This window comes from Strix aluco, chromosome 4, assembly GCF_031877795.1.
Source record: "Strix aluco isolate bStrAlu1 chromosome 4, bStrAlu1.hap1, whole genome shotgun sequence".
NCBI lineage: Eukaryota > Metazoa > Chordata > Aves > Strigiformes > Strigidae > Strix > Strix aluco.
Genome location: NC_133934.1, coordinates 119,489,803 through 119,517,606, shown reverse-complemented (window position 1 = coordinate 119,517,606; position 27,804 = coordinate 119,489,803). Strand labels below are relative to the sequence as shown.

The 27,804-nt window shown below is 39.5% G+C and overlaps 1 protein-coding gene across 1 annotated transcript; it reads left to right on the top strand.

Moving 5' to 3' along the window:
* Nucleotides 1-922: 922 nt before the first annotated feature.
* On the top strand, nt 923-27,119 carry MOK (MOK protein kinase). The gene is given in 12 exon segments (XM_074825136.1): nt 923-1,329; nt 5,823-5,937; nt 7,697-7,786; nt 9,398-9,465; nt 13,231-13,309; nt 13,849-13,897; nt 14,827-15,005; nt 20,505-20,606; nt 21,017-21,189; nt 21,424-21,536; nt 22,498-22,560; nt 22,562-27,119. Coding segments are annotated over 12 exon segments (1,344 nt in total). The 5' UTR covers nt 923-1,322; the 3' UTR covers nt 22,868-27,119.
* Nucleotides 27,120-27,804: the final 685 nt, after the last annotated feature.

Sequence of the window (27,804 nt, the reverse complement as noted above, 5' to 3'; positions counted from 1 at the left end):
GCGGGGGAGCCCCTCGGGAGCGGCGCGGTCTGGTCCGCACAAGTGGGAACAGAGGCTCGACCGATCAGCGCACCCCGAAAGCGCTCTGCCCGCCTGCAGAGATGTGGCGCCGGGGGGGTAACAACCAACACGGGACACGTTCGTGGGGTGACTTCACCTCGAAGTCAGCAGGCTGACTTCCCCAGGTTTTCTAGGATATAATTCAAGTTTCATTTAATGAAACAAAATGCTGATTTTGGGCATTTATTTCAAAGCATTTACTCTTCTGGCTGTTTAATGCGCTGTTAGGATCCGGGTTTGCATGGACGGATGATTCACCCTTTCCTAGTATTTTGCTTTTTACTACACGCACCGCATTTAAAAGACAACTTTTCTTCCCAGCTTTGAAGCCTACGTTAAAACACATTACGTCCGTTTAGCAAAAGGCAAACACTATGAAGCGAGGGTGAGGACACCTCTCCAAAAGGCAGGTTTTCGGAGGCCGGCTCACTACCGCTCGGTGAGGAGAACAGGGTCAACGGGGAGCGAGGCCGTGGCCCAGGTCTTCGTCTCTCCATTTCCTCCTCCTGCAAGTTGGGAGCTGCAGACGCGCGCGGCGCTCTCTACAGCCCGACGTGGAGCCCGCCGAGCTCACGCCTGCAGTGGCACACGGAAACCACCAGGGACCAGGAGATCACCACAGATGAACTCGAGCCCGCCGGAGCGCAGCCCAGACCAAGCGCCCGCACCGGCCGCCTGCGTCCAAGCGGCGGACACAAGCCAAGGCCACCGGTGCCGCTGCCGGACTGACGGAGCGCTCATCGGCTTGGACCGAGGGGCGCACGCATCAACCCCCCACCAACCCCAGGCTCAACGCCACCGTCTGAGGGAAGGCAGGAAGAATCGCTCCGCACAAACCAAGCCACGCGCGGAGGTACGAAGGGCGAACGCGCCAGGCCGCCTCGCAACCCCTCCGCCCCTTCACCCGCCCTCCGCCTCAGCGGGCAGTGCCGCGGAACGGCCCCCCCGCGCCGAGGGGCGCGGCGCATGCGCAGTGCTCCCAGCGCACAAGAGGAGAGCAAGGAAGGCGGCCGGCCCTGCGTGTGCCCACTGCGCGTGCGCCCTACCCCGCCCCGCGGCTGCACTGCGCCTGCGGGGCCCGGCGCGTGGGCGTGAAGGGACGTGACGTGCGTGATGGGGGCGGGGCTGGAGGGGAGCTGGAGTCTGCGCGGTTGCCAGGGTGACGGGAATACAACATGGCGCGCTGAGGGCTGGGCCGGGAGGTGCCCGGAGGGGGCCCGGCCGCTCTCTCGCTCACCCCGAGACCTGCAGGCGAGCGCAGGATGAACAGTAAGGGGGTGTGGGGGAAAGGAGCGGGCCCTGTTCTGTGTGGAGGCCGCGGGCAGAGGGCCCTTTCTGAGGGGTGGCGTGGGCCCCGGCGCCTCTGAGGAGGCCGGCCGTCACCGGCGACCCTGGCCCGAGGGGATCGGGGTCCCAAGCAGCGCGGGGAGCGCCCGGGCTGAGGCGGTGGTAGGTGCTTTTGTAGTCCCTGGAAACCGCTGTCGCTGCAGCCCGCTGCCAACTCCTAGTTCTCCCTACCGAGCTCGCACATGTAAACGCTGGTCTCTCTCTGCATTGCCAGCCCTCTTCAACGGGGTGCTAATAAATGTTTTTCCCATTCCTGTGAAAAAGTAGCCTGTCTGTCTTCTGGTTTCTCTGAGTACTTTTTCAGAAATTGCTAAGTTTTCTCGTGCATTGTTCTGCAAGCCTTTCCTTCCATTACTTAGCATCCTTCTTCAAATCATCCCATGTCACATCCTACACATTTCATATGTTTCTGAATGCAGTAATTGTGTGCTGTAGCCTTGTGACTGAAGCTGAACTTCTTGTTGCTTTCTTAATTTTTTTCGGTCATGTCTCTCTGCCCACATGCATTAATGTCATATTTAAATTTCATGACTTTCTCTTCCTCAGCATCTTGTCATCTTTACAAGAAAATATCTGCTTTAGGTGTTTATAATTGCCTGTTTTGACTTTTGTAGTACTATCTTTTCTGTCATTTTGCATTAGATTCTTTAATTTCAAATGATGATTGATTTTCTGTGCTGTCTAGTTATAGTAATATGGGTATAGTCTTTGAATTCCATCACTTGCCTGTAACTTTAATTTACATTGTTCTTAATTCCCTGGGTCCTGTAGCCTCTTGCACATTAAACTGTTCTTCTGTTGAATGATTACCTCTTGGCCATTTTCATGGCCACTTTTTTGGTGTTAAACTAGTTCAGCTTGCTACAACTTATTCTTCCTTACCTTTATCTGCTTTTTTGCTAACCATTCTAAGCCTGAACATCTGTGTGTGCTGAAACAGAGGGAAAGAAAGGAAAAGGTTAGGTAATATCTAGCTTGTTATAGATGCCATGAAAGAATTGCTAACTAGTGCTTAGGTCCTCTTTATTCTTTAATGTTATATGCAAGTGTAATTAAAATGCTGTTAATTTAATCCTCAAAGCTTTCAGTCTTAAAATGCTGATAAAATTCCTGACATTTCTGTCATTCATCTTTGAGTACCACAAATTTGGGTAAACTAACTGGTAATTAGTTTTGGTTTGTAGCTGTGGTAAGAATTGACGGCTTTGACCTGACCTCTTTCAGTGTGTGTTTGAAGTCTGTTGTTTTGGTGGGGTTTTTTGTCACCTGGTCACTTTTGAAGGATCAGTTATGTGGTGCTGAAGTGGATTTTTAAGAATCTCTAGAAATCTTGGCTTGTGGATGCAAATTCAAAATTCGTATTAAATTGTTAGTACATTTGAAGTCTAAATTTTATTCTTATTCTATATAAACTTTGATGCTATTGCTCTTACAGTGTCTTGAGTTCCTTTCAGGTTCTAATTAAATGATAACTAACTTGTCACATGATCATTCTCATGTTCTCCCTAGGAGAAAAGCTCTCAACTTCAGTGACCTGTTTTGTTGAGAGTTTACACATTGATTTTACACATCAAAGAGACATTTCAAATAATGGCGTTTTCATTCCTGATTCTGCACTTTATTCAATCAGTTGAAATTATTCAGGTCTTTGCTGTCATTCTTTTCAATGGATAGCTCTCTCTTAAGTGCCAGGTTAAAGCCTCAGTTGTTTGTTATGTGTGGAGGGTTTATTTTGTGTATATATAACACTCTATTGTAAAAAATTAAAATAACTTACACACTTTCGTGAAAAAAATCTTTGGTGCTGTAAGAATGTTTTAAAAAGTGTGTAAAGAATTAACTCTTCTTACAGTATTAGAACTCTTCAGTTCAAATGTTTTTAAAAAATCAAATTCTTTTGGGCCCTTCACAGTCACTTGGACTTTTCTTGTAGGAGCAAAATACATGTATAGAAGAAAATATAAACAAAGCCAAATTATATAAACATATACTGTCTGACTTCTTTATATATCTAAAGATATTTCCAATAAATTTGTACAATAATGCTTTTCCTGAGTTTCTCTGCCCAAGTACTTTGGTTTTTAACACTTACGGCTCATATACCATAGATGCTAAATCTTATTTTCAGTTCATATGATTTGATTATTTTTTTTGATGCCAGATAATTATATGGGATTGCCATTTGTTGGAATCAAAGAGCAGGTCAACAAATAGCTATTCTTTTTTTTATCTGCCTTGGGTATTTTTTGCCACAGGGTCTGGCTCTGATATTATATGAACATATAACGTGGCCAGTGTGCATCTGACTGATTGGAGAGCATCCGTTGCTACCAAAAAAATCTGTTGATGCTTTTTCTTTGGAATTCTGTAAGAGTGGGATTTAAGTATTCTGAATTTACAATCTCCTTCTTATATGTAGCTATTTAGATAGGAAATTAGACTTAAGGTGGGGGTAGAGAGCATGGTGCAGTGTGATTTCTGCTGACAAAGCATGTTACTTGCTCAGTCATGTTGCTTAACGAACACCAAAGGCTAGGGACCACCTTGCTTTAAAGCACTAACTGACCAGTTATCAAATAACAGCCACATGAATTAAACAGTCTTATGGTCTCTTCCCTGTTTTGGAGTCTCTGTTAGAGATTGCCTCCTTTACCCATAATGATTTTCAATTCTGTTTCTGCTTTTAAAATAGTTCTGTATGTAAATTGTATGTATAGAGTGCATTAGATGGTGTCATTGATTTTAAATTACTCTGCTTTTTCCTATTTTTCAAATTTAGATGGCCTAATTAGTTAGTTTATGATCCAGCATGATAATGATCAGAAAACCTAAGCAGCAGGTGGTAAAAATGAGAAGAGCAACTGACAATTCTCACAGAAGTACTGGTACTGTATTGGAGAGAGAGGGATTTGCAAGGGGAAGGTATCTACTAATCAAAATACAAGCATTTGGATCACAAGGAAAGGGAAGACTTTTTTTTTTAACAGAAGTGCAAAAGTTGGGGAGGAGAAAAGAGATGAAGACAACACCAGTTGATTGCTAGTTGGAAGACAGTGTTAGAATGTCCCTGCCTAAGTAACTTTTCCTTCTGCAAAATTTCTTGGCAGGCTTTCTCCACTGTGAGGCTGTATTTATACTTGTAAATTAAACATATCTGGCAATCTTGGACACAAAGAGCAACGGGCGTGAAATGGCCCACATCTATGCTAGTAAATTCTCTTATCTTCCAAAACAAGGCAGTAGGACAAAAACTGCTGTAGGAATGACCTTAGAAGGAGGCCTCACATCAGACTGGGAAGGTGCTTAGGACGGTGGTGGTTGTCACAGGCCAAATCCATGCCAGGGACTGTTGTCACAGTAACTAATACAGACAACACTTCACTGAATTTACTGCTGTTGACATAGCTTAAGGCTCCTGCAGTTATTCTGACTCCCACAAAGGGTTGAATATGATAAAATAGGTTTCCTGCTCTGCCTCCCTCAAAATGACTGGGTTTTGATCTTTCTTAAATAATAAGACTGTGTCAAAAGCAACAGCAGGATAAAGCTAACCAGAATTGGTTTTTGCTCAGATGAAATTACTGGAAGAATTATCAAGGATAGAATCTGTAGGTGCTAAAAATAAAGGGAAACAGGAGGACAAAGTGGGTGAAGGGAACCAGGCAGTGGGATTGGTAAGGAACAGTTAATCACAGAGCTGAAGGAGAATAAAGGAGGAAAGAAAAGAAACTTCAGTTCTGAAGGAAATTAGGTAAAGACCCAGAAATTAATATAAATAAAGCTTTCTTCATAACCCTGATGTTATCTGCTTCATCTCTTAAAATTCTGCAGAACTAGTATTGACTGATTTTCACATCCTTTTGTTTGGTGCACGTCATTATTAAAGCCAAGCATTATTTTTACCCTAGTGCAAAACTAATATCTGAATTTAATGTGGGAATAAAGCTTTAAAATCAGCAACTGCTTTGCTTAAAAAAAAAAAAAAGGCAAAACCAAACAAAAACACCCAACCCAAAACCAAAAAAAACCCCCCCCAAAACAACCAAAAACCCATGCTGGAACAATGACAAGACACTTGCTTTTCAAGGTAATTTTATGTTTTCAGTACAATGTAAATAATTTTTTTTTTTTTGGTGTAAAAAGCAAATAATAAGTTCAGGTATGCGTCGCTAATGTGCTGTAGCAGAAAAAAAAGTATGAAGTGCAGTGTGCAGAGGCATCATGTTTCCGAGCAAGGAGGTAATACTTTATTGTCTAAGATATATATATATAAATATCTTATGTGTTAACAAAAAAACCTTTTATTTAAAAATTTTCCATTGGTCAGAATTTACCAAATCCAGTATGGCTTGATACGCAGTCTTCATAACAATTTCTATTTTAAACATACTGAAACAGTATATTTTTGTTTTTAGAATGTAAACCAGTTGGTGAGATAGGAGAGGGAACATTTTCTGATGTTGTGAAGACACTGAGTCATAGGGATGGAAAGTACTATGCATGTAAACACATGAAGCAACATTTTGAAAGGTATGCATAATTAATCATAGTACTACAGAAAATCTTATTTAAATTCAGTGGAGAAATGCGAAATTAAGACTCAGTGAAGTTTTTTGAATGCACATGTATTGAAAAGGTGTGCATGTAGTACAGAAAGGGACCTCTGCTGCTGATTATGCAGGGCCTTCCCATTTGGCATTGGGGTTATTTCCCTGAGTACTCTAATGGATGTCATCCACTGTACTAAATGTTGCCTCACCACTTGGTCGAGGGTGGAGTGAGAAGAATGAGGACTAAATAGTTGATTTCTGCCTTTCCAAATGCACTGAATATACTTGTGCTGGTTTTCTTTTTGCTGTAAATAATAAGAGGAGAAAATGTGCCAGACCTCCACCTGGACAATACTTTTTTGAGTCTTACTTTAAATACTGTCTTAATGCAAGTTAAAAACACTGTATTTATGCTTAGTCCCTGTATAGCATTAGTACTACTTTGTATTTGCATTTATATTTAATTACATCCATCAGTAAGACACTCTGGTCACAAAATAGGTGCTTTTTATCAATGAGGAAAATAGAGGAGAGGGCCATGTGGAAGTAGACATAGACTTGACATTCTCCTCCTATACGTGTCAAACCATGCCTTTTGGGTCACTGACTTTGTATGCTCAGTGAAATATGTTAAGTTCCTAGTGAGATCAGTGGGAGTGACACATTTGTACATAGGAAGTAAAATAGGACATTTTGCTCTTAGGTGAGATTCCACAATGTAACTCAGCTTCAAAGACTGTACGTTTAAAAAAAAAAAAAAAAAAAAAAAAAAAAAAACCAACTCAAATATCTTCAAGTAATGTGGCTTCTGATTCTCTGTTGTGTTGTTAGAGACTGTTGGTCCATTTATACTGACCAAATGGTCCAGTTTACGATCAAAAGAGTATTTAAACTAACTGCTTAACTGTATCAAGGGCAGATGGTGTACAGTTCAGTGGTAGGGCATGTAGCATGTTTAAAACATGTTTTAGGCCTTTAACCCTTTGACAAATTGACTGACAAATTCTTTTGATGCAATGAACTCTTTTAGCAACAGTTAACAGTGTTTTAAACAGAACCTGACCATAAAGGTATTTCTCATAGTTTCAAATTGGAAAATACTGTTTTGGTGTTTAGGCTTAAGTCTGTGAAAAGGTGTATGTGCTCTGTTCTGATCCATTAAATAGTGAGCAAAGCTCTTTGTTTCCCACTTCCTCCCCAGAGTTTCTGTAGCATGTAGTTTTGTTACTTATTAAAGTCTAGGAGGGCAACATAATAGTTAAATAATAGTTGAGTAGTGTCTATGTTTCATGTAAGAGGTTACTATCAAAACTTAGTTTTAAATGTTAAATTTGGCAAGACTAGATGGTTGCTTTCAGCATCACGCTGTGCAGTAGTTGGAACGTGTGTTACACCAGCGCAGAATAAGCAGTATTGTATGTACTATTATGCAACACAAAATTCCTTCAGATAGCTCCTCGGCATGGTAACTGATGTCTGGAGCACAACACATTACTACTTAACTTGTTTGGGTAAGTCCAGCTACTCCAGACTGCAAGAAGGAATAAAGCCATTCTCCTGATTACTGATTTGCTCCATAAAGAAACAAAGCAGGCAAACAATTTATCAGGTCCTGCATTCAAAAGTTCAATTACAGACTAAAGTAGAGTAGGTTCTGACAGTCTCTTGGCTGGGAAGAAAGACAATTATAATCCATCCCTGATTGCAAGTCAATCTTCCTCTTTTTAATTCAACTTTAGTATGGAACAAGTGCATAATCTGAGAGAAATACAAACGCTAAGGAGGCTGAGTCCGTATCCTAACAGCTTTTTGTTACATGAAGTTGTTCTGTAAGTATGGTGCATTCATTTCTTTCTTCCTTATTCCTTTCTTTGAATGATATCCAGTAACTTTTGGGTCTAGAGGCAACCTGTAGGCACTTAACCAGCATGTTATCCTAACAGAAAAAAAAACAATAAATGTGTCAAATTCTGAAGTCTCCATGCCTTTTTTATTGAGAAAGTCTGATGTAGCTCTCACTTTCTCTGACTCTTTTGCAACAGACCAAAAATATTTCAACATCAGTATTAAAATCACAGACTAGATACATTTTAAGCATAGCTAAACTTAATATCATAATATGTAATACTTGCTGGTGATTTCAACCCGTGTCCCATATCCAATGAGTAATTTGACTGCACAACATTGTGCCTACTGGAGACAGTATTTTGGTTAGGCACACTCAGAGCTTATCTGCAGGAATAGGCTCTGGTGCTTCAAGGATCTTGGTTTGAATTGTCAGTTTGAACTAGAGATTGAGGCAAACCATTTGGCAGTATCATTTCATAGGCAACTTTACAGACACCCCTTTGCAAATAATAGAAGTTTGTATCTCTGCCTTAGGCAGCAGCTGAGATACCAATTTGGGAAGAGATCAGTCTGTGATGAAGTTGGGTTCCTTAGCCTCATTAGGCACTTAAGTGTCTTCTGGGGACATGTTCCATCTCAACAAAGAGATAAGGTTTTATGACAACGTTTACTCCATTGCTGTGTGTTACACTTCATCACTATGCAACAGCAGACGTATACTTCATTATTCAAATACTTGACACAAAACTTGTTGACTGCTCTAAAGTAATTTTTACTTGCTCTTCAGGCTCTCTTATTCCTCTGCTTAAGGCTCTGGTACTATACCATTATTGACAGGCCCGTTTTCTGCAAATATATGGAAAGCCAGTAATCGTGTCAGCAGCTGAGCTTTCTGGAATTCTCAGCTTCAGCTGCCGTGTTGTTAACGAAGTGTAATCCAGATGGCCAGCCAGCTCGCCTAGCTCTTTCACAGTCTGTCTGCAAACTGAACTGCAGATTGTACCCTCAACCTTTTGCTGTCTGGGTTAATGGAACATTGCAGAGGGGATGTACTTTAATGCAATTATCACATAAGAAGAAGTAAAGACCCAAAGATGTCTGCTTCTGCAGGGCAGCGAAATGGAAAATAAACTGTCAGATGTATTATCATTATCATGATAATACTTAAAACTGCTGTTGTCAGCAAAACACAGATTCCAGTCAGGTACTCATTTCCATGCAATAGAACACTCCAGGTAACCTAACTAGAAAGTGTTTTCATATGTGGCATAATGGATTTCCTGTCTTTTATTGTAAGATTGTATCAGTTAATTTACTGGAAATTTCTTGATATTGAACAGTGTGATATGCCCAGAAAACATGCCTGCAAATAACTTCATGGAGTAAATCAGTTAACTTTTGCAACAGACACTTTGCATAGTATAACCAAAAACTAATGATACCTCCGACCCTAAGTTGAAAAACTTCTATGATGAAGTATCAATTAAAAATGAAAATGTCCATTTTAATACTGGTTAAACTAAGTACTTTTTTCTATGTTGTGTACAAATGAGCATTTCTAGGTTAAAGTCTTCTTATTTGTTTCTTCAAAGATAAAAAGCTGGCTCCCTTTCACTGATATGTGAACTTTTGGAACTGAATATTTGTGAGCTGATCAAAGGTATGTAGCATATGCTTAAGAAACACATGAACCTTTCTTGTATAGATCACAAAGTGGAATTAATTAATTTTCACTTGGTTGTTCACTGTTACATATTATAAAATTCATAGGGAAATTTTGTGCTGTACTGCTTTACTCCTTATTTCTTTCCAGTGTGATATACCCACTTGTTTAAGGCATGGATGCATGCAGAAGGTTTCTAAGGAGTCAGTGACCATCTCTTTCTATGTTCAGAGTTTACATGAAAACAAGGAAACAACCTTGACTGCAAAGCATAAAATAATTGCTTTGTGTGTAAAAAAAAAAAAAAAAAAAAAAAAAAAAAAAAAAAGTACAACTTAAATAGATCCTTTGTTGGATCAGAACTGTAATGATATAACAAGAAAATAACTCTCATTTGTTTCAAAAATTACTGAATCAATGAATAATAATTTTCAGTTTTTATAGCTAGTAAAAATGCCTTTTACCAAGTTTTCTCTAGAAAATAACATTGTTGCCTGAAACCTTCTGTATTTAAAAATTTTTGGGCTGTTTGTCAAAGCAAATGGGAGACCATAAAGCGTAAGGAGGAGATCCTACAAAAAAGTATAGAACAAAAGCTGCTTTAAAATCAGACCTCATATAGACACCAAAGGAGTTGGATACAACAAATGAAGGGGCACTTACTTATAATTCAGTATTAAAAGAGGATTTTTTTCTGAATAATTAAAAATTTATAATGTCTTAACAGTTGGGAGATTCATTTAAATAACTGAGCATGCAATTGTCATTCAATGCAGTAGAGTAGATAAAAAGACTTTCTCCTAAACATAACATTAGTGACACTGAATATTCAGATCTCTAACAAAAGGAATAACCCTGTTCCTGACCTAGATAAGAATTTGAGATGAAAATACCGTTGTTTGCTGAAGCCGACAGGAATATTTGCTGGTTTTAATAATTTTCTAGAATAATAATTTAATATTTTCCCGAATAAATTTGTTAAATTGTAAAGTCAGAGTAATAGCATATAGGAAGGAGTCCTCATTGGATAGTAAGTTAGTCCAGTGCATTAAAAACAATCCTGCATCATCTTCTTCCAGGAAAGATACTGTACTTCAGTTATGAAAAATCAGAATGTTTAGGTTTGTTCTTTAACTGCCTTTTTTTTTAACCTCAGAGTATTTGCTTTCATTTGCTTACGTTTTTCAGTGTTTCATTCTTTTCATGTGAAAAAGCCTTCCACGTTAAGCATTGTATACAGATGGAAATTAGTCTAATAGTTTCAGTATGTTCTGCTATGTTTTTTTTAATTTTAAAATACAGTTTTTATCAAATTCGAGTTTTCCATAAGAAGATTGTTTTCCTGCCACTTAGTTTTAAAGACTTCCTTTCTTATGACATGGTGAATCTGTTCAAAATGAAATCTGTGTTCAACTGAAATGCTGCAGTTAAGGGTTATCTAAACATTAATCTGGGTCTATCTGAACTTCTATAAACTGCTGGTTCTTCTTTATGGTCTGGATTTTGTGCCTGGACTGTGTTTCCCATGATACAGTGTCTTTTTTTTCACCTTGTACAAGGTGGTGCCACGTGGGGTGGAGCTTGTCAAATCATAGAATAAAATGGGAAAACAAACAACAGATTCCTATGGAGATTATAATAATAATAATTTTATAAAAGTATTTTGATATTTTGGAGTATTAAAGTATTTCATTCGTGTCAAGTGTTTTGCATTTTTCAGAAATTAATTTTGGAGTTTCAAAGTGGATATGTCAACACCACAATTTTCTAGGGGGCAGAAAGAGTGTTCTATTTGTTTTCTCCCCCAAACAACTCTACTTGTGGCTTATTGCGAAGTCAAGAAATGTAACATCTGGCAGTCATTTCAAACAATAAATATGGCAAAGATTCCAAGTATGTAATTAAATTGGAAAATTAATCGTAGTTCTGAGCCAGAACACTTATCAGATGAGGATATCTAGATAACAGTGGCAAGTACAAGGAGCTCCTTTTGAATTTTCAGGATTGTGATTTGAAGGAGTGCATTACTAATTTGTAGAACAATTAAATTGTGTTCATTAGCGATGGTCTGTCACAAAACAGTTTTCAGAATGTACAAAAGTAGTTAACATTTGAGGTTATTTTGTGAATCTCTACAGGCTATAGTACTGTGAATGCTTGTCATTTTCTGACTACTCTGAATCTTGCAAAATTAGGTTTAGTGTGGGTCCAGAACAACTTGAAGCTTTAAGTTGGAAAAATCTAGAGGCAAGCATGGTTTGTACGAAATTTTGTAATGAAGAAAAACTTGAAGCAAGGGTTGACTGAAAATGAATTTCTAATTTAATAAGCTGTATGGAGACACTTCTGTAATTAGAACAGTTCACTGTAATGCTACTAATGTGGAAAGTTGATCCTCCTGGTTTTTTCCTTAATAAACTGACATATTCATGTTATTTCAATCAAGACAAGGCTATTTGTCTTTACACGAAGTCACAATACTCCTGCTATTAATGTATCACAAGTCATTGAATAATGGAAAAACAGTCCTGCCTTTTGTTTAATCAAGAACAGTTTGGTCATTTAAAGCAATAAAAAAAAATATGGCTCAGAGAGAGGTGGGGAAGATGCCTCAAGCAAAAACAATTGTAGTCTCAAGTGCTGCTGCCTTACGATTCGCTTCATTGTTACTTCCAACTAAGGTTTCTCTAATGATAAATCTGGAGGTAGAACAGCATCTGCTCCAGATTTTACTAGTGACCTGTAATAAAAAAAGCAATCAAGCATGACTTCTTTTTATGAAGGCCTGAATTTTTAAATACTAATAATAATCAGAGTGGGTTTGAATAGCTGTATTTTATAAAATCTTTTCTACTATAAATGACAAAAATCCTAATGTTGAAAACACCATTTACCTCTACTGGGGTAATAATACTACAATTCCTGATGTAAATGGTACTGCGTTTCAAGTGCTTTGTTACCTAATCCTGCTCAGTGGATTATGTGGCTGACTGGAGGAGTACTGTAATCGGTTAGGAACACAAGTCCCGCTGGCTGCTAGGACTTGCAGCCTCAATGAGTTAGTGTCCTGATAATCTCTCTCCTCCTCCCCAGGCAATTACTCATACTACTGTCATCAGGCAGATCAGTACCTGCTTTGTTTTTCAAAAATGTGATCATTTCTGCCTCCGTTGATGACATTGCAGTGTTACATAAAGGCATTACAGCAAGCTTAAAAGGCCTTTGGAGCCTATGAAAGAAAAAAGCTGAGTGGTTACTGAACGGCTCTGAAAAAAGATAAATTTTATAACTGGCATTATTGCACAACGGCAATAGCAAGCTAAACTACATAGGTTAACCTTTAATTTGCAAGTCAAGCATGAATCAGTCATTTAAGCATTGCAGTAATTTGAGGTGATTGATATGAATCTTGAACCTTAAGGATAGTTACTTTGTTTAGAGAGGAAATTAGATGTTTAGAAGTGACATATTGCAGTTCTGTTAGAACTTGGGGAAACAGATACTGCAAGAAAAACACGCAGTAAAAGCTAAGGCAGATGACAGACTATTGAATTGACAGTTGTTAGCTGAGCTATTCTGGTGCATACTGAAATCTAAATTATGTCTGAAATTGAGTGGAAAATGGATTGCAAAGCCAGCTATAAATGACAGAAATAGTATAATTGGAAAAGGTAATATCAATGCACTACTGGAAGCTGAAGAGTAATTTTTTTGTATTCTGTTGTTTGTTAAGTGTTTGTAAAACTTGAAATTTAATTCTAGAAAGGAGAAAGCCATTACCTGGAAAAAAAGAATTAAGAACTACATGTATCAGTTATGCAGATCTCTTGACTACATATAGGTAAGAGACCTGGATGAGCAACAGCTTTACAGTAAATGTATCATACATTTGTTTCAGGGTCATCTCTAAGCAGAGACATCTCATCAGGGTCATCTCTAAGCAGAGAGTCTGCTGGGGCAGCAGACTGCTGCAGGGAGAAAAAAAGCTATTGCCCAGATGCATCTTTGCCTTTAGCAGAGCCCTAGAAGGCAGCAGGCAGGCAGCCCGTGCTGCTGCCAGCACCCCAAAGGACTTCTGGACCTGATGCAGGAAGCCTCCTGGGCAGGGGTGGCCCTTGCAGTCCTTTGGTAACCCTGGTGAGAGCAAAAGCAGAAAGCCTGGCCTCCCCTTCCTGGACTTGCCCTTTCCCCATTCCCATAACTGTAGCTGTTGTCTCATCATGGTGGCAAAATTCTATTTTTTTTTTTTACTCTGCTGTTGATAAGTTTGAAGAAAGTGTTAGTTTCTTTAAGTATTTTTTTTTTACAAATAACTGGAAGCACTGATAATGTTTATCTTTTTACTGAACTCTTCTCTCTGATGTGTTTATATTGGTACAGAAATGGGATATTTCACAGAGGTGTGAAACCAGAAAACATATTAATAAAGGTAATTAATTTTATGTGAGAATATTTAACTGGAAGTGAAGTATTATCAGTGTATTTACTCTGAGAAGGTAGTGCTTTTTCATGAATAAAAGACAGTTTAAAAAAAAAAATACAGACAGTTACCTCTAGTACCGTATTCCTGATCTAGAGGAATGAACAAGCAAGTTTGTTATTGGCTAAAACCTGAAATTAATCAGATGCATTACAGCCTGCATGTGGTCACTCCAATCTAAAAACCTGCCCTTTATCCTATATTAGTATATATTTTTCTCTCAGTGTTAACCTAGAAACAAGTGATAGAGTTCGGTTCTGCAGCTCTTTCTTTCTACATTCAATTCCCATGTTTAGTGGAAGTTATTCATACAAAAGTGAGCCCAAAGTGTTAGCTTTCAGAAGATTTCTTCTCTGAAATCTGTTTTCCTGACAGTTTCAGAATATTATTTTGCTCATGTCTGAAAAGCAAGGACTTCAAAATTCTGAATTTCTGAAATTTTATTTTCTAGAGATAAATTTTTCTTTTAAGTCTTAGAAGTGGACAAGAGTAGCCATTACAAAGAGAAGCCAAAGCCACCTATTATATCACTGCTAAATACAAGAACTCTAAGAAAATAACTTAATCCAGATGTCCTATTTAACAGTCTTCCCTTCAGTAATAGTCCATATGCTTTTCAGTTAACTCTTAGGTCTTTCTTTTAATGATGCATAGAACGGTATTTGCACATATTATGGGACACAGGTATCTTCAAGCCTGGAGCTATGTGCTATTTAAATGCAGTTTTACTGCTATAATACTACCCCTGGGATTTCTGAAAGTTTATTGAAGTAATCTGTGATTTCTTTTTTGATGACTACTTCCCAAGTTTAAGGAAAATCTTTGCTTGAATATTTCAGTGTTTCTAATTTGTCAGAATACTTTGTTTATTTTTGCAGCAGAATATCCTGAAGTTAGGAGATTGTGGATCTTGTAGGAGTATCTGTTCTAAGCAGCCCCATAAAGAATGTATCTCTGCATGCTGGTACTGAGCACCTGAATGCTTACTTACAAATGGCTACTATAGTTACAAAATTGATATGTGGCGTGCTGGCTGTGTTTTCTGTGAAATCACAAGGTACATTGTTCAGTGGAGGGTCTTGCTTATTATTAATCAAGAAAATCAAAAGTAAACAACTCAAGGAGCACGTGGTATGGGTACTATGATCTCCATGGTTTTGTGGAAGCTTCTGTGACTAGTCTGCAGGGTTCATGAGGCAGTAATCCTGTCTTGTCTGGCACTCTCTTCACCCTATGGCAGGTTAGTAATAAAGCAGTGGGAAGTTCAAGAGAACGTAGTACCAACAAATATTATTTACAAGTAAAACAACATTTTTGAAGCAGTGACTTGTTTTGTTGTTTGGTTTGCATTTTGGTTTGTTGTCCATTGGCTTCATATTTGAGTTTGGTAAAAATGTTTTCTCTGCTTTATCTCTGAATAGAGTATGGCTCATTTCCTGTCATGAGCATCACTAACTATCCTCAATCTTGTTAATGCACTTCATGGTAAAATTTTTCCTTCTTTTTTTGACTTACTATTCTGCAAAATCATAGGAGATTAGATAAGACACTCCATCTGACTTACTACTTTGATTTCTAATATAAGTGTGTTTAAGACCCTTGTGCCAGGACCTTAAGTCCTGGAATATATTGAAGTTGGATTCAGGAAAACCTGGATTAAAGTCCTTTAAGCTTTTCAATGACGATGAAAATAAACTCAAAAAATTTGTCACTGGTCTTCAAGGAAAAAAAGGAAAAATAACCACCATGAGTATTTCTCCAATATCTTTGTGCCCTAGCAACAGCAGCAGCTCTCCTTTATTCTCCTCCCACACTGCTGTCTCTGATATGCAACCAGGAGTGATAACATTTGCTTTACTTCTTTCCTCCTCCTCCACATGGCAAGTGCAGCTGCTGCCATCACCGTCACATTAAATGACAACCCTTATGCTTTGCCTGCTAACTTGTAGAAACAGTTCTACTTCGGTCAGAAAACTGTTAACAGAAAAATCCCAAATGTGGCAGTTCTCTTGCAAAGTAAATTGGGACCAAAAGCTTTAAAAATGTCATGTTTTTCCATTTCAGTTTGAATCAGGTGAGCTTTGAAGTTTGGCAAGAAAATTACATGCTGCAAACTTAAGTTTTCTTAGGGCAAAAAACCTTAAAGATATCTCCTCGTGCTTTTAGCTTAATGTAACAAATTTCATTCTTTGCAACCACTGCACATTTTCAGAGACATGATAGATGTGTTCAGAGAGAAATGAGAGATGTTTATTGGAAATTATAGAATTAAAAAAGATATAGTCTTGCTCAGCTAAAGGAAGTTATGGACAGGTTTGTTTCTTTTTAAGTGCATCTTGCAGTTTTTGCTGTTGAACATTTGCATAAGCCTTTATGCTTTACACCACATTGTGTAAGAATTTTTAGTCTTTTACTCAGCCATGCTTATCTTTCAAATCTTGGTCTCTCTCTTTCTGTTCCTTATAAATCATAGAATGATTTGGGCTAGAAAGGACCTTAAAGATCATGTAGTTCCAACCCCCCTGCCATGGGCAGGGACACCTTCCACTAGACCAGGTTGCTCAAAGCCCTGTCCAACCTGGCCTTGAACCCTTCCAGGGAGGGGGCAGCCACAGCTTCTCTGGGCAACCTGTTCCAGTGTCTCACCACCCTCACTATGAAGAATGCCCTCCTTACATTTGAATCTGCTCTCTTTCAGTTTAAAGCCACTACGCCTTGTCCTATCACTACATGCCCTTGTAATAAGTCCATCTCCATCTTTCTTGTAGGCCCTTTTTAGGTACTGGAAGGCTGCTATAAAGGTCTCCCTGGAGCCTTCTCCAGGCTGAACAGCCCCAGTTCTCTCAGCCTGTCTTCATAGAAGTGCTCCAGCCCCCTGATCATCTTCATGGCCTCCTCTGAACTTGCTCCAACAGGTCCATGTTCTCCTTGTGTTGGGGAACCCAGAGCTGAATGCAGTATTCCAGGTGGGGTCTTACAAGAGCGGAGTAGAGGGGGAGAATCACCTCCCTTGACCTACTTGTCATGCTTGTTTTCATGCAACCCAGGATACAGTTGGCTTTCTGGGCCGTGAGGCACATTGCTGGGTCATGTTGAGCTTCTTGTCAACCAACACCCCCCAGGTCCTTTTCCACGGGGCTGCTCTCAATCCCCTCATCACCCAGCCTGTATTTGTGCTTGGGATTGCCCCGACCCATGCACAGGACCTGACACTTGGCCTTGTTGAACTTCATGAGGTTTGCACAGGCCCACCTCTCCAGCCTGTCCAGGTCCCTCTGGATGGCACATCCCTTCCCTCCAGCGTGTTGACCGCACCACACAGCTTGGTGTCATCAGAAAACTTGCTGAGGGTGCACCCGATCCCACTGTCCATGTCTCCATCCAAGATGTTAAACAGCGCCGGTTCCAGTACCGACCCCTGAGGAACACCACTCATCACTGCTCTCCACTTGGACATCAAACTGTTGACCACAACTCATGAGTGTGACCATTCAGCCAGTTCCTTATCCACTGAGTGGTCCATCCATTTAATCTATGTGTCTCCAATTTAGAGACAAGGGTGTCATGTGCAAGAGTGTCAAATGTTTTGCACAAGTCCAGGTAGATGACGTCAGTTGCTCTTTCCTTATCTACCAATGCTGTAACCCCATTGTAGAAGGCCACCAGATTCATCAGGCACGATTTGCTGTTAGTGAAGCCATGTTGGCTGTTGCCAACCACCTCCTTATTTTCCATGTGCCCTAGCATAGTTTCCAGGAGGATCCACTCCATGATCTTGCTGGGCACAGAGGTGAGACTGACTGGCCTGTAGTTCCCTGGGTCTTCCTTTTTTCCCTTTTTAAAACTGGGGGTTACATTTCCCCTTTTCCAGACAGTGAGAACTTCAAACTGCCACGACTTACCAAATATGATGTATAGTAGCTTAGCCACTTCAGCTGCCAGTTCCCTCAGGACCCACAGCTGCATCTCATCAGGTCCCATGGACTTGTACACCTTCAGGTTCCCTAGATGGTCTCAAACCTGATCTTCTACAGTGGGCAGTTCTTCCCCAGTCCCTGCCTTTGCCTTTTGCATCCTGGGCAGTGTGGCTTGAACCCTTGCTGGTGATGACTGAGGTGAAGAAGTTGTTGAGTATCTCAGCCTTCTCCATATCCTGGGTAACCAGGTCTCCTGTTTCCTTCTGGAGAGGGCCCACATTTTCCCTTGTCTTCCTTTTATCACCAACATACTTTTCTTGTTGCCCTTGATGTCCCTGGCTGGATTTAATTCTATCAGGGCTTTGTCCTTCCTAACCTGATCCCTGGCTGCTCGGACAGTTTCTCTGTATCCCTCCCAGGCTGTCTCTCCTTGCTTCCACCCTCTGTAGGCTTCCTTTTTATGTTTGGGCTTGTCCAGGAGCTCCTTGTTCATCCATGCAGGCCTCCTGGCGTTCTTTCCTGACTTTGTCTTTGTCAGGATGCATCACTCCTGAGCTGGGAGGAGGTGATCCTTGAATATTAACCAGCTTTCTTGGGCCCCTCTTCCCTCCAGGGCTTATATCCCATGCTACCCTGTCAGGTGGATCCCTGAAGAGGCCAAAGGCTGCTCTCCTGAAGTCCAGGGTAGCGAACTTGCTGCACACCCTCCTTGCTGCCCTAAGGTCTTGAACTCCACCATTTCACTGCAGTCAAGGCTGCCCTTGAGCTTCACACTTCCCACCAGCTCCTCCTTGTTGGTGAGAACAAAGTCCAGCATAGCACCTCTCTCTGTTGGCTCCTCTGTCTGTCACTTGGAGAGGGAAGTTATCATCAACGCATTCCAGGAACCTCATGGATTGCTTATGCCCTGTTGTGTTGTCCTTCCAGCAGGTATTGGGGTTGTTGAAGTCCCCCATGAGGACCAGGGCTTGTGAACGTGAGGCTGCTCCTATCTGTCTATAGAGAGCCTCATCTGCTCAGTCTTCCTGGTCAGGTGGCCTGTAGCAGACCCCCACTGTAATGTCTCCTGTCCCTGCCCTCCCTTTAATCCTGACCCATAAGCTCTCAGTTGGTTCCTCACCCAGGCCAAGCTCCATGCACTCCAGCTGGTCACTGACATAGAGGGTGACACCCCCGCCTGGTCTGCTCTGCCTGTCCTTCCTAAAGAGCCTGGATCCTTCCATTCCAATGCTCCTGTCATCTCCATGATGCCGGTAAGATTGTAGCCCTGCAGGCGTGCGCATGTGTCTAACTCCTCTTGTTCATTCCCCATGCTATGTGCATTTGCATAGAGGCATTTAAGTTGAGCCCCTGATGAAGCTGACTCACTGGCTGGAATGGCTGCTGCTCTTCAGGTGCTCTCCTGCTCACCTGTGACCCCTCTCCAGGCTCTGGGCATCTACGCAGACACTGGCATCAAGCTGGTAGGAGTGGGATGGATTGAGGTTCCACTCCCCCAGCAACTTCAGTTCAAAGGACTCTTCACCAGCTTGACAAGCCTATGACCGAAGATGCTCTTCCCCTTCTCTGACAGATGGACCCATCAGCCCCCAGTAGGCCAGGTTTCTCAAAAGCTAGTCCCATGGTCTAAGTAGCCAAACCACTGGCTGTGGCACCAGCCATGGTTCCTGGATTACATTTTTTTTGTGGATTGCACAGTTGTTCTTCACTATGTTACAGTTTTACATTTAGAGACAGCACATTTTTGTAGTTCACACAAAAGCTACTCCCAACTGCTTGTCTTAATATAGCTGCACAACATGAATCAGATCTCTTTTCTCTCCTTCCTCTACTCAAAGCTTTATGAAGACATTCAGAGGAGTGTGCAGCCAGCTGTTTGATTGAATTTGCAAACAGTTAAAAGAAGTTTCCCCCTTCTATAAAGAGGGCTGCTTTCAAGAATCATGTGGTGCTACTGAAGTGTTTCTTAAATTATACGCCCGAGAAAATGCTCTGCTAATATGGAAAAAAGCAACATGTGCAAGAAACAAATGTTAGTGGACTTAACTTGGTAAGTCAGATTGCTCTATTATGATAATGTTTTCAAGGACTCTGTGCAACTTTATATTAACTGAGGATCAGTCTCAGGAACACAGTTCAAATTACAATCTTTCCAGTATTGCTGCTTGTAAAGAACCTGTGTGTTAGGAACGGAATGTTTCTTATAAATATGTATTTGTACGTGCATACACAGCAAGAGGGACTGCTTGACTCTGCTGTCTTAAAATGAGGAAAACATGTTGTCTTCCAGGATCACTTCACCACTTCAGAGGAAAACACAATCCCATATCCATTGCCTTTCACCAGGAGGGATGTTCTCTTTACATATTTTACCCCAAACCTGTGAGGAGAAAACAACTACAGGTTTCTGTTTAATAACCCAAACTACTCTTTCCATCCAAACATGCAGTTGTATTGATCTTCTGCTTACATGTTATCCTTCAGTTGTTGGTTGGTATTAAACTGTCCACAAATGAATAATTCTGAAATGCATATTCCTCATAAATGAAAATTTTTTTTTTAAGCCAAGTGGCAGCTATACCACTTAAACTAGTTTAATTGTGTCTTCTCTAGTGCTAATACTATCTCTTACCTTGCAGTTTTCAGCCTCTCTTTCCTGGATTTAATGAGCTGGACCAAATTTCAAAAATCCATGATGTTATAGGCACTTCTGCTAACAAAACTCTCAACAAGTTCAAGCAGTAAGTATGCACTCCCGTAGTTACTAATCTCACTGTTTAAATATCCACAATATAACTGTACAACTGTGTGCAATTTCTGCTCAGGGAACCACCACAAAACTCTAGTTCTGTTGTGATGGCTGCTTGCCCAGAGCAGTGTCTTCTGTCCCTACCCAGAGACAGTCATGCATCCATGATTCTTGTAGGCAGAGCAGAGGACATCTGAGCCTGTGTCAATCTTACCTGGCCTTTTATTTCCATAGTATCTTTAAGGCTAATGACATGACTTGTTAGGAAAGAAAACATTTTTTTTCCATGTATTACTTGTCCCTGAGAAATAATTACCTAAATCAGATGAGGATAATTTTTTCAGTAAATTGTAATTCTCTCTGAATATGTATGAATAACCGTTCTCAACTTGCTTAACACAGGTCAAGAATTGTGAGTTTTGATTTCCCCTTTAAAAAAGGAAAAGGAATACCCCCTCTTGTGCACAATTTGTCTCCCAAAGGCTTCTCTCTCCTGTATGCCATGATAAAATATGATCCTGATGAGAGAATTGCTGCCCATTGAGCGTTACAGCACCCCTATTTTCAAGAACTCTGTCAAGTGACTTCAAATTACTTCAATCTTGAAGACTAAAAGTAAGAAGTGGGGGGAGAACTCTGTGCTTATTATTTAAAGTGAACTGAAATGAAGTTTGCTTACAGTGCTAGTACTTAGTTTGCAATACAATGAACATCATTCAATCAACATAATTCTTTGCATTAAGTCTAAAATTCACCTAAAGCACAACTGATGTTTTTCTCTTTTTTTTCTTTTTTCCTCAAAGTTTTTAGGGCACATGAGACACAAGCTTTGGCCATGCACAGAAAATTAAGGTTACTAGGAAATACATCAGGGCAAGTACCTCTGCATTTGTGGCAAATTTCAAAGGAAAGTTAAAGACAGGTAATATTTAAGTGGAAGAACTGTCAGCCCGTTTCGAGAAAGTAATTTGTGGCACTGAGCTTGTTAGCTAGAAACCAATGTTTACTTAAGCTGATTACGTGGTTTTATTCGGTTTGCCTAAACACTGATCTTTATTTGGTCTGATGCAGTTCTCCCCCCTCCCCCCAAAACACATGATTTAGAATTCAGAAGCTGTGATACTAGATAATCCCTTCAGTAGACTCTTGTCATAGTTGCTATTACTTAAAGGGTCAGTTCCATGTCTTTTTTCCTTTTAAATATCATCAACCTCTTTTTGCTGTCTGCCTTTGAGTTAAAGAGTTTTAGAGATGAAGTTGTAGCAGAGACAGAATGTGTGCTTTTGCCTTTTCAGGACTTTGGTCTACATTTTGAGCAGACAAAAATTTATTTTTTGTTAAACTTAACTATCCTGTATTTAGATGATATCTGGGAAAATCCTAAACTTGTATTTTGGATATCAAAAAATTAAAATGTGATTAAAAATTCTGGCAACCTAAAGCTTTGTTTATGTACAAGGTATGTGAAAAATACTCAATGTGTTCACTCTTAAGGGTTTGCTATATCTGCAAGGTGAGATAGAAGTTAGTACTACATGGAAAAACTCTCAAATACAGGTTTTTTCAAAACACAAATTACAGTAGCAAAAAAAAGATAATTATTTTCTGCTGTGCATTTAACCTTGAAAGCATGAACCCTCCTTCCATAGGAGCAGCCACTTTTTCCTCCAGTTTAGTTCTGGGGTTCATCAATGTAGGCTTTGTAAGAGGTTCCTTCAGCAAGAATTGCAAGAAACATCAGGTGAGGCAGTAATTTTTTAAAAATAATTAGCTGAAGTAGTATTTGGCTGAGGGTTTTTTTTTCTGATTATTTGGATTTTCTCTTTTAATTTTATTCCTTAAGATGTTCTCAGAAAGAAATCAGATCTTGTTTATTTTAAAAGCATTCTCTTAGGAAAGTCCAGGAAAAAACAAAACAGCAACATGGACCTCCTGGGGGGGGGATGACCAAAATTCAATCCTTCTGGAGTAGCCAAATTGACTTTCTGTTCTACTCCTACATTGCATTCAGTTTTCCAGGTGCCTAAGGAAAGTGGCAAAGCCCCTGTGTTACAGTCTGTTAGATTTATTGGATCAAATATGAAGGTATAGACTCTAACTTGCTCACTAAAGTGTAATAGCAAAATGTGGTTTACAGTGTATTTCAAACTTCTGTTGTTTCCTCAACAGTCTGAGAAACAGAAGGCGCTTAAGTCTTCCCCGAAACGTTTCCACTTACCTGCTAAAGAACGAAGGTTACCGACCACCTTGTAAAGTATTTGGAATGTGAGGAAAAGCACAACTACGCGGTGAGGGAGACCCAATTGTGCTTCCGTTGTTAGAGATCTAACAAGAACAGCAGTGCCTTGTTTTGTGTTTCTCTGACAATTTCTAGGAAAACCTCAGAAGGTTCTGAGGGCTGCTTACCTACCATTTTGGTGTTCTGTTCCTGAAGGGTCTCAATATTTAGTTATAGCATGTTCTGGCAGAGCTTGGAGAGCACTCTGCATTGAACTTTTGTAGTATTTTTTCTTTTTAGAACCTGACTGAGGAGGAGGTTGGTTAAAAATAATGTGAAAGGATTCTTTGAGCTTCAGTATTAGGAATGAAATGTTATCTACAAAATACAAGTTTTCATATTATATTATAAATGACAGCTAACTTTTGTATATTTTTTAGATGTAAAAGATTTTTATTTTTTGGTCAACTCTGGAAAGTATTCACCTCCTGTGTTCAATAACCTCAGGTTTTATTGAGAATGTGGAGATTATGCAATCATATGAAATACTTGATTTTGATGTAGTTTTTGTAACTGCTGAATATTTGTATATAACTATAAATTGACTAAAAGGAAAAGCAACTTCTCTGATTCAAAAGCAAATAAAATTTAGTCATAGTTTTCTTCAAGCCATTGATAATAATATTAATCAAAAGTTTTAACAATGGCTGATACTGCAGCTAGTTGCTTAAAAGAGCAGTAAAGGCACAGATCTTACCATGTTTCAGAAATTGTGCACACCTCATCGGTAACCATTTAATACAATGTTACTGTTTCCTAGTGCTATAAAAGGCAAGAGTTAAAAGGCAGCATTTTTATCTTACTTGGAAAGAGTAGTAACTGCAATTTGATACCATTGATTTTAAAACTCCTGAGACCTCCTAAAAATTTGCAATAATTAATTTGCAATACTTAAATTTGGTGATGTGTTACAAAAAGGTTTTGCTGTTTAAAAAAACCAAATGAGTTTGTGCAAGTCATACTTAACTGTGGGTTTAAAAATCTTCTGCCTACCAAGTATGCATGCAAGATAGGTTTTGCAAATAACTTTTTCGGTTTGTTTTTTTTTTTTTAATACTTCTAAAATTTACTCTGCTTGTAACTGGGAAGTGATCAGCTTTTTTTCCAGTAACAAAACACCCCTGGGATTGCTGCTGATATTCAAAATTTTCTGTGCAACAAAGAAGTGAAAACCAAGCAACAAGAAGGCAGGCGAGGGGCCTGTCGTATTAGAAGTCACTGGGCACATGAGGCACTATGAAAAAACGCACAGGGTAGCAGATCACGTTAAAGTTAGTAAGCCAACTCTTAAGCATCAATTTGAGATTGATGCTCTAAATCCAAACGATTTATTCTAATCAGTTAAGATGCAGCTCAAACAATGCAGTAAAATACACATCAACATAAAGATTTTAGAAAAATACTAGTCATCTAGAATAAAAGTTATGCTTATTATGCTCTCAGCTCTCCTTCTGACATCTTACTAGGCTATGCATTTGTGAAGATAACAACTCTTCTCGCTCAATTACAGGTTTTCCAGTAGGCGGCTGCTTTGTTGTGTTGTTTTGGTTGGTTGGTTTTTTAAGAATCGTCATCTCAACAGTTGTAGAATTGTGTTGTGACTGCATTAAATCCTGTTCCTTGTATACCATTCAGCTTCTGGATAACTTTGAGCATGCCCAAATTCTACATGGTAGCTTTTCAATGTGGGGAAGCTCATGAGACTCAAGTTCTTTAGGAATCCTTTTGAGATTTACTGCTTAAAAGTACTTGTCTATCTTATGCTTGTCTTCATGTTTTGAAGAAGGTATTATTTTCACATACTGAGGATCAACATGACATTTACTAGCAGATTTGTTAATATGTGAAAATATTAGCAGACTAAATGTTTGTGGTGCATACTGTGGGAGTTGTTTTTTGGTATTGATTCAGATTTGACTATCCAAGTTGATATCTTGCACCTGCATCATGGCCTGCTGTTCCTTTGCTCATTTTACTCCATTTCTTCATAGCAAACTTTCAGAATCTCGATAGCAAGAATGGAAAAACATCCCAGCCCTGGCAAGAATTCTTGTAAAATAAGGCTACAGTGAACGAACAAGGCTCTGCAGGGAAACCTGTATTGCTGCTGCTTATCCTAGGTATGCCAGGGGAATAGCAGATTTCTCTTAGTAGGATAGAACAAATACATAAGCAGAGTTCTAGTGGAGGAAGTGTTCTATACCAGTACAGTGAGAACATCATAATAAAGGGAGAATTAAACAGCAGAACACAACAGTATAGCTAACTGCTCTCATTTAATTGAAACTCATACTGGATGGATGCTCTTTCTTCCAGTTCTAAGCAGAAAATATGCTCCTGACCATGACACCTCAAAGTGTGGTGGGGGGTACATAAAGACAAAGTGACTGGCTGAGTTTTACTGCTCTGTTACAGTGAAACATCTCCCCACTTTGTCATGCTTTCATGTTAGCAGCTCATACTGACAGAACAGATAGAGAACGTCAACAATTAGGCAATCCAGTATATGTTTGAATACCTAGTGTAGGTTTACATAAATACATACATATATATATATATATATATATAAAAAAGAAAGTGTGATACTAAGCTTAGGAAATGGAATTAAGGACTGCAGCTCTACAGGCAACACAGTGTAACAGTAACCTCCAACCTCTTACCTTTGGAACTCTGAGCAAAAGGTGCCGTGAGCTTATCTGGTGTTTTTTCCAGAGAGGAAGACGGTGAGTTGCTTGGTGCTAATACATTTGGAGTGGAATATGGTGTGCAGCAGTAAAAATGGTCTAAAAATATTAGTGTATCTGAGAGATCTTGCTCTCTGCAATCATTCATTTCTTAGAAGATTTAAAAAAAGAAAAAGGACAAATCCTACTCCCCACACTTGACCATTTGACTGATCATTCAGAATCAGAGCTCTCTTACCTAGAATTATGCAACAGGCCAAGGCTCGTATTATCAAGAGTATGTTCCTGATGGAGACATGCTAATTGTATTGGCAGCCTCCCATAATCTTTTTCTGGAAACCTTAAACCACAGATTCTAAAGTTTTAAGTATTTCAACATTTCAACTGAAAAAAAAAATTAATTCCCTCAGATCATGTATGCACCACAAGATACTTTCCTGTTTTCTTAAGTGTTACTGCAACTGTTTGCTTCTATAATTAATATATCAGGTAGGTAATTATTCATACACCAGGAAAGAGTTGTTTTCTTGGAAAAGATGAAGTCAGAAATTTTGGTAAGTTTTAACTTTGAGAGAAAAGGATATCAGAGTAATATCTCATGTTACCAGCAGTTCTCTCTCATGTACTCTGTATCTGGGGCCATCAGGCTGTTATAATGAAAAAGGAAATTTCACTTTCAGCAGATCGGTTTTTCTATGAAAACTGGAAATTTGAAGTGATGGACGACATTGGAATGTTTTCATTTATTTTATGCTTTCAGGTGGATCTGACACAGTTTGGCACAAATGGTGCTTCACGGGTATTTGTTTCATAACAAGTTCTTTGCTGTTATACCTCTGGAGACAACTTACGCTTCTCTGGCTGTTCAATTAGTAGGCAAACTTGAGTTTTCTCACCTGCTTTATAGTTAAAATACACTCAACTTTAAACTACAAACTGGCAAGTATTGTTTCTACCCTCAGTCTTCCAGCTAAAATTCCATATTGAGATGATTTGTGATCCACTCACTTGTAAATTTTTTTTTAATATAGCAGGAAAAAGTTATTTATTAAGAGCTGTATCTATTGTAGAGCTCTAAGTTCTTCCCAGGTAAGTTATTAGTATCCCTTTTCTTCCTAAAATAATTTTTTTTCCCTATGAAATAAAGGGTGGGATGGGCAGTTCAAGCTTCTAGATGATTGCCTAATAGTAAAGAAGAGGCTGAAAAAAGAAAAACCACATACATTCCTTTTATGCTGTTGGACTAAGATTTGTAGCAGGGATGTACTCTGCAAACGCATATGTGAGTCGCTGCTGTTACTACCCTCACATTGGATACTATGGTCCTCTTCGTACTGATTCTGTGTTTTTCCAGCTGACGGAAAAAAGTCTTTAAAGTTATTACATATCTTCTCAACTGTTTCATTTTGACTCAGCCCATATGAAGTGCTTATATAAAAGAAGTCTACAGGGAGATGCCTCTACTAGTTTTCAGTGACAAGGTTTATCTGTATTTTAACAGTTAAACCCACAACGTTAATAAAACAAAACCTCTGAACAATAATCCTGCTCAGTTTCGGTATTTTCCCCATTCCTCATATCTTAGAAGGAACATAAGTAGATAAGAACTGTAAAGTACAGCTCCATCTTTCTTTAATAGACAATCTATTTGCCAGTTTATAAGTGTATCTGGCAGTTTTCTACATATTAGCTGCAAGAATAAGACTTAGTTACAAGTAGCTACTGCAGTTGTTTCTTCCCAAATGTTCATTCATTTCCTGAAAAAAATTAACTTCTCATGCCAGAAAATGTCTAGTTTACTTGCAGTGTAAAAAATTCTACCCAGCTTTACTGTTGGAGAGCAGGCAGGGCATTAACGTGTGCCCTCCGATACAGCGTGGGCATCCTCGGGCACGTTCCGCACGGCCGGGCTGGCGGCCTCTGCGGCGCTCTGCCTGCCTGCCGCCAGGCTCAGCAACAGCCCTGTGGTGAACATTGCTACACAGGGTACAGCAAAGACAGGGCAGGTGCTTCTATCTTCTGACATTCTGGGGCTTGAGCAACAGCTCTTGGGGGTTTTTTTTTAATCTTTGCAAGAACTACTAAAAACAGTTTAAGTGTTTTGTTGCTGACTGATTAAAAATAATGTGTTCAGACAAGCAGCACTAAACTATACAAATGCATGGATATGTCTATTGCCGTAACACTTACCAGTTTTAGAGCATGGAATTATGAGATGCCTGATGTAA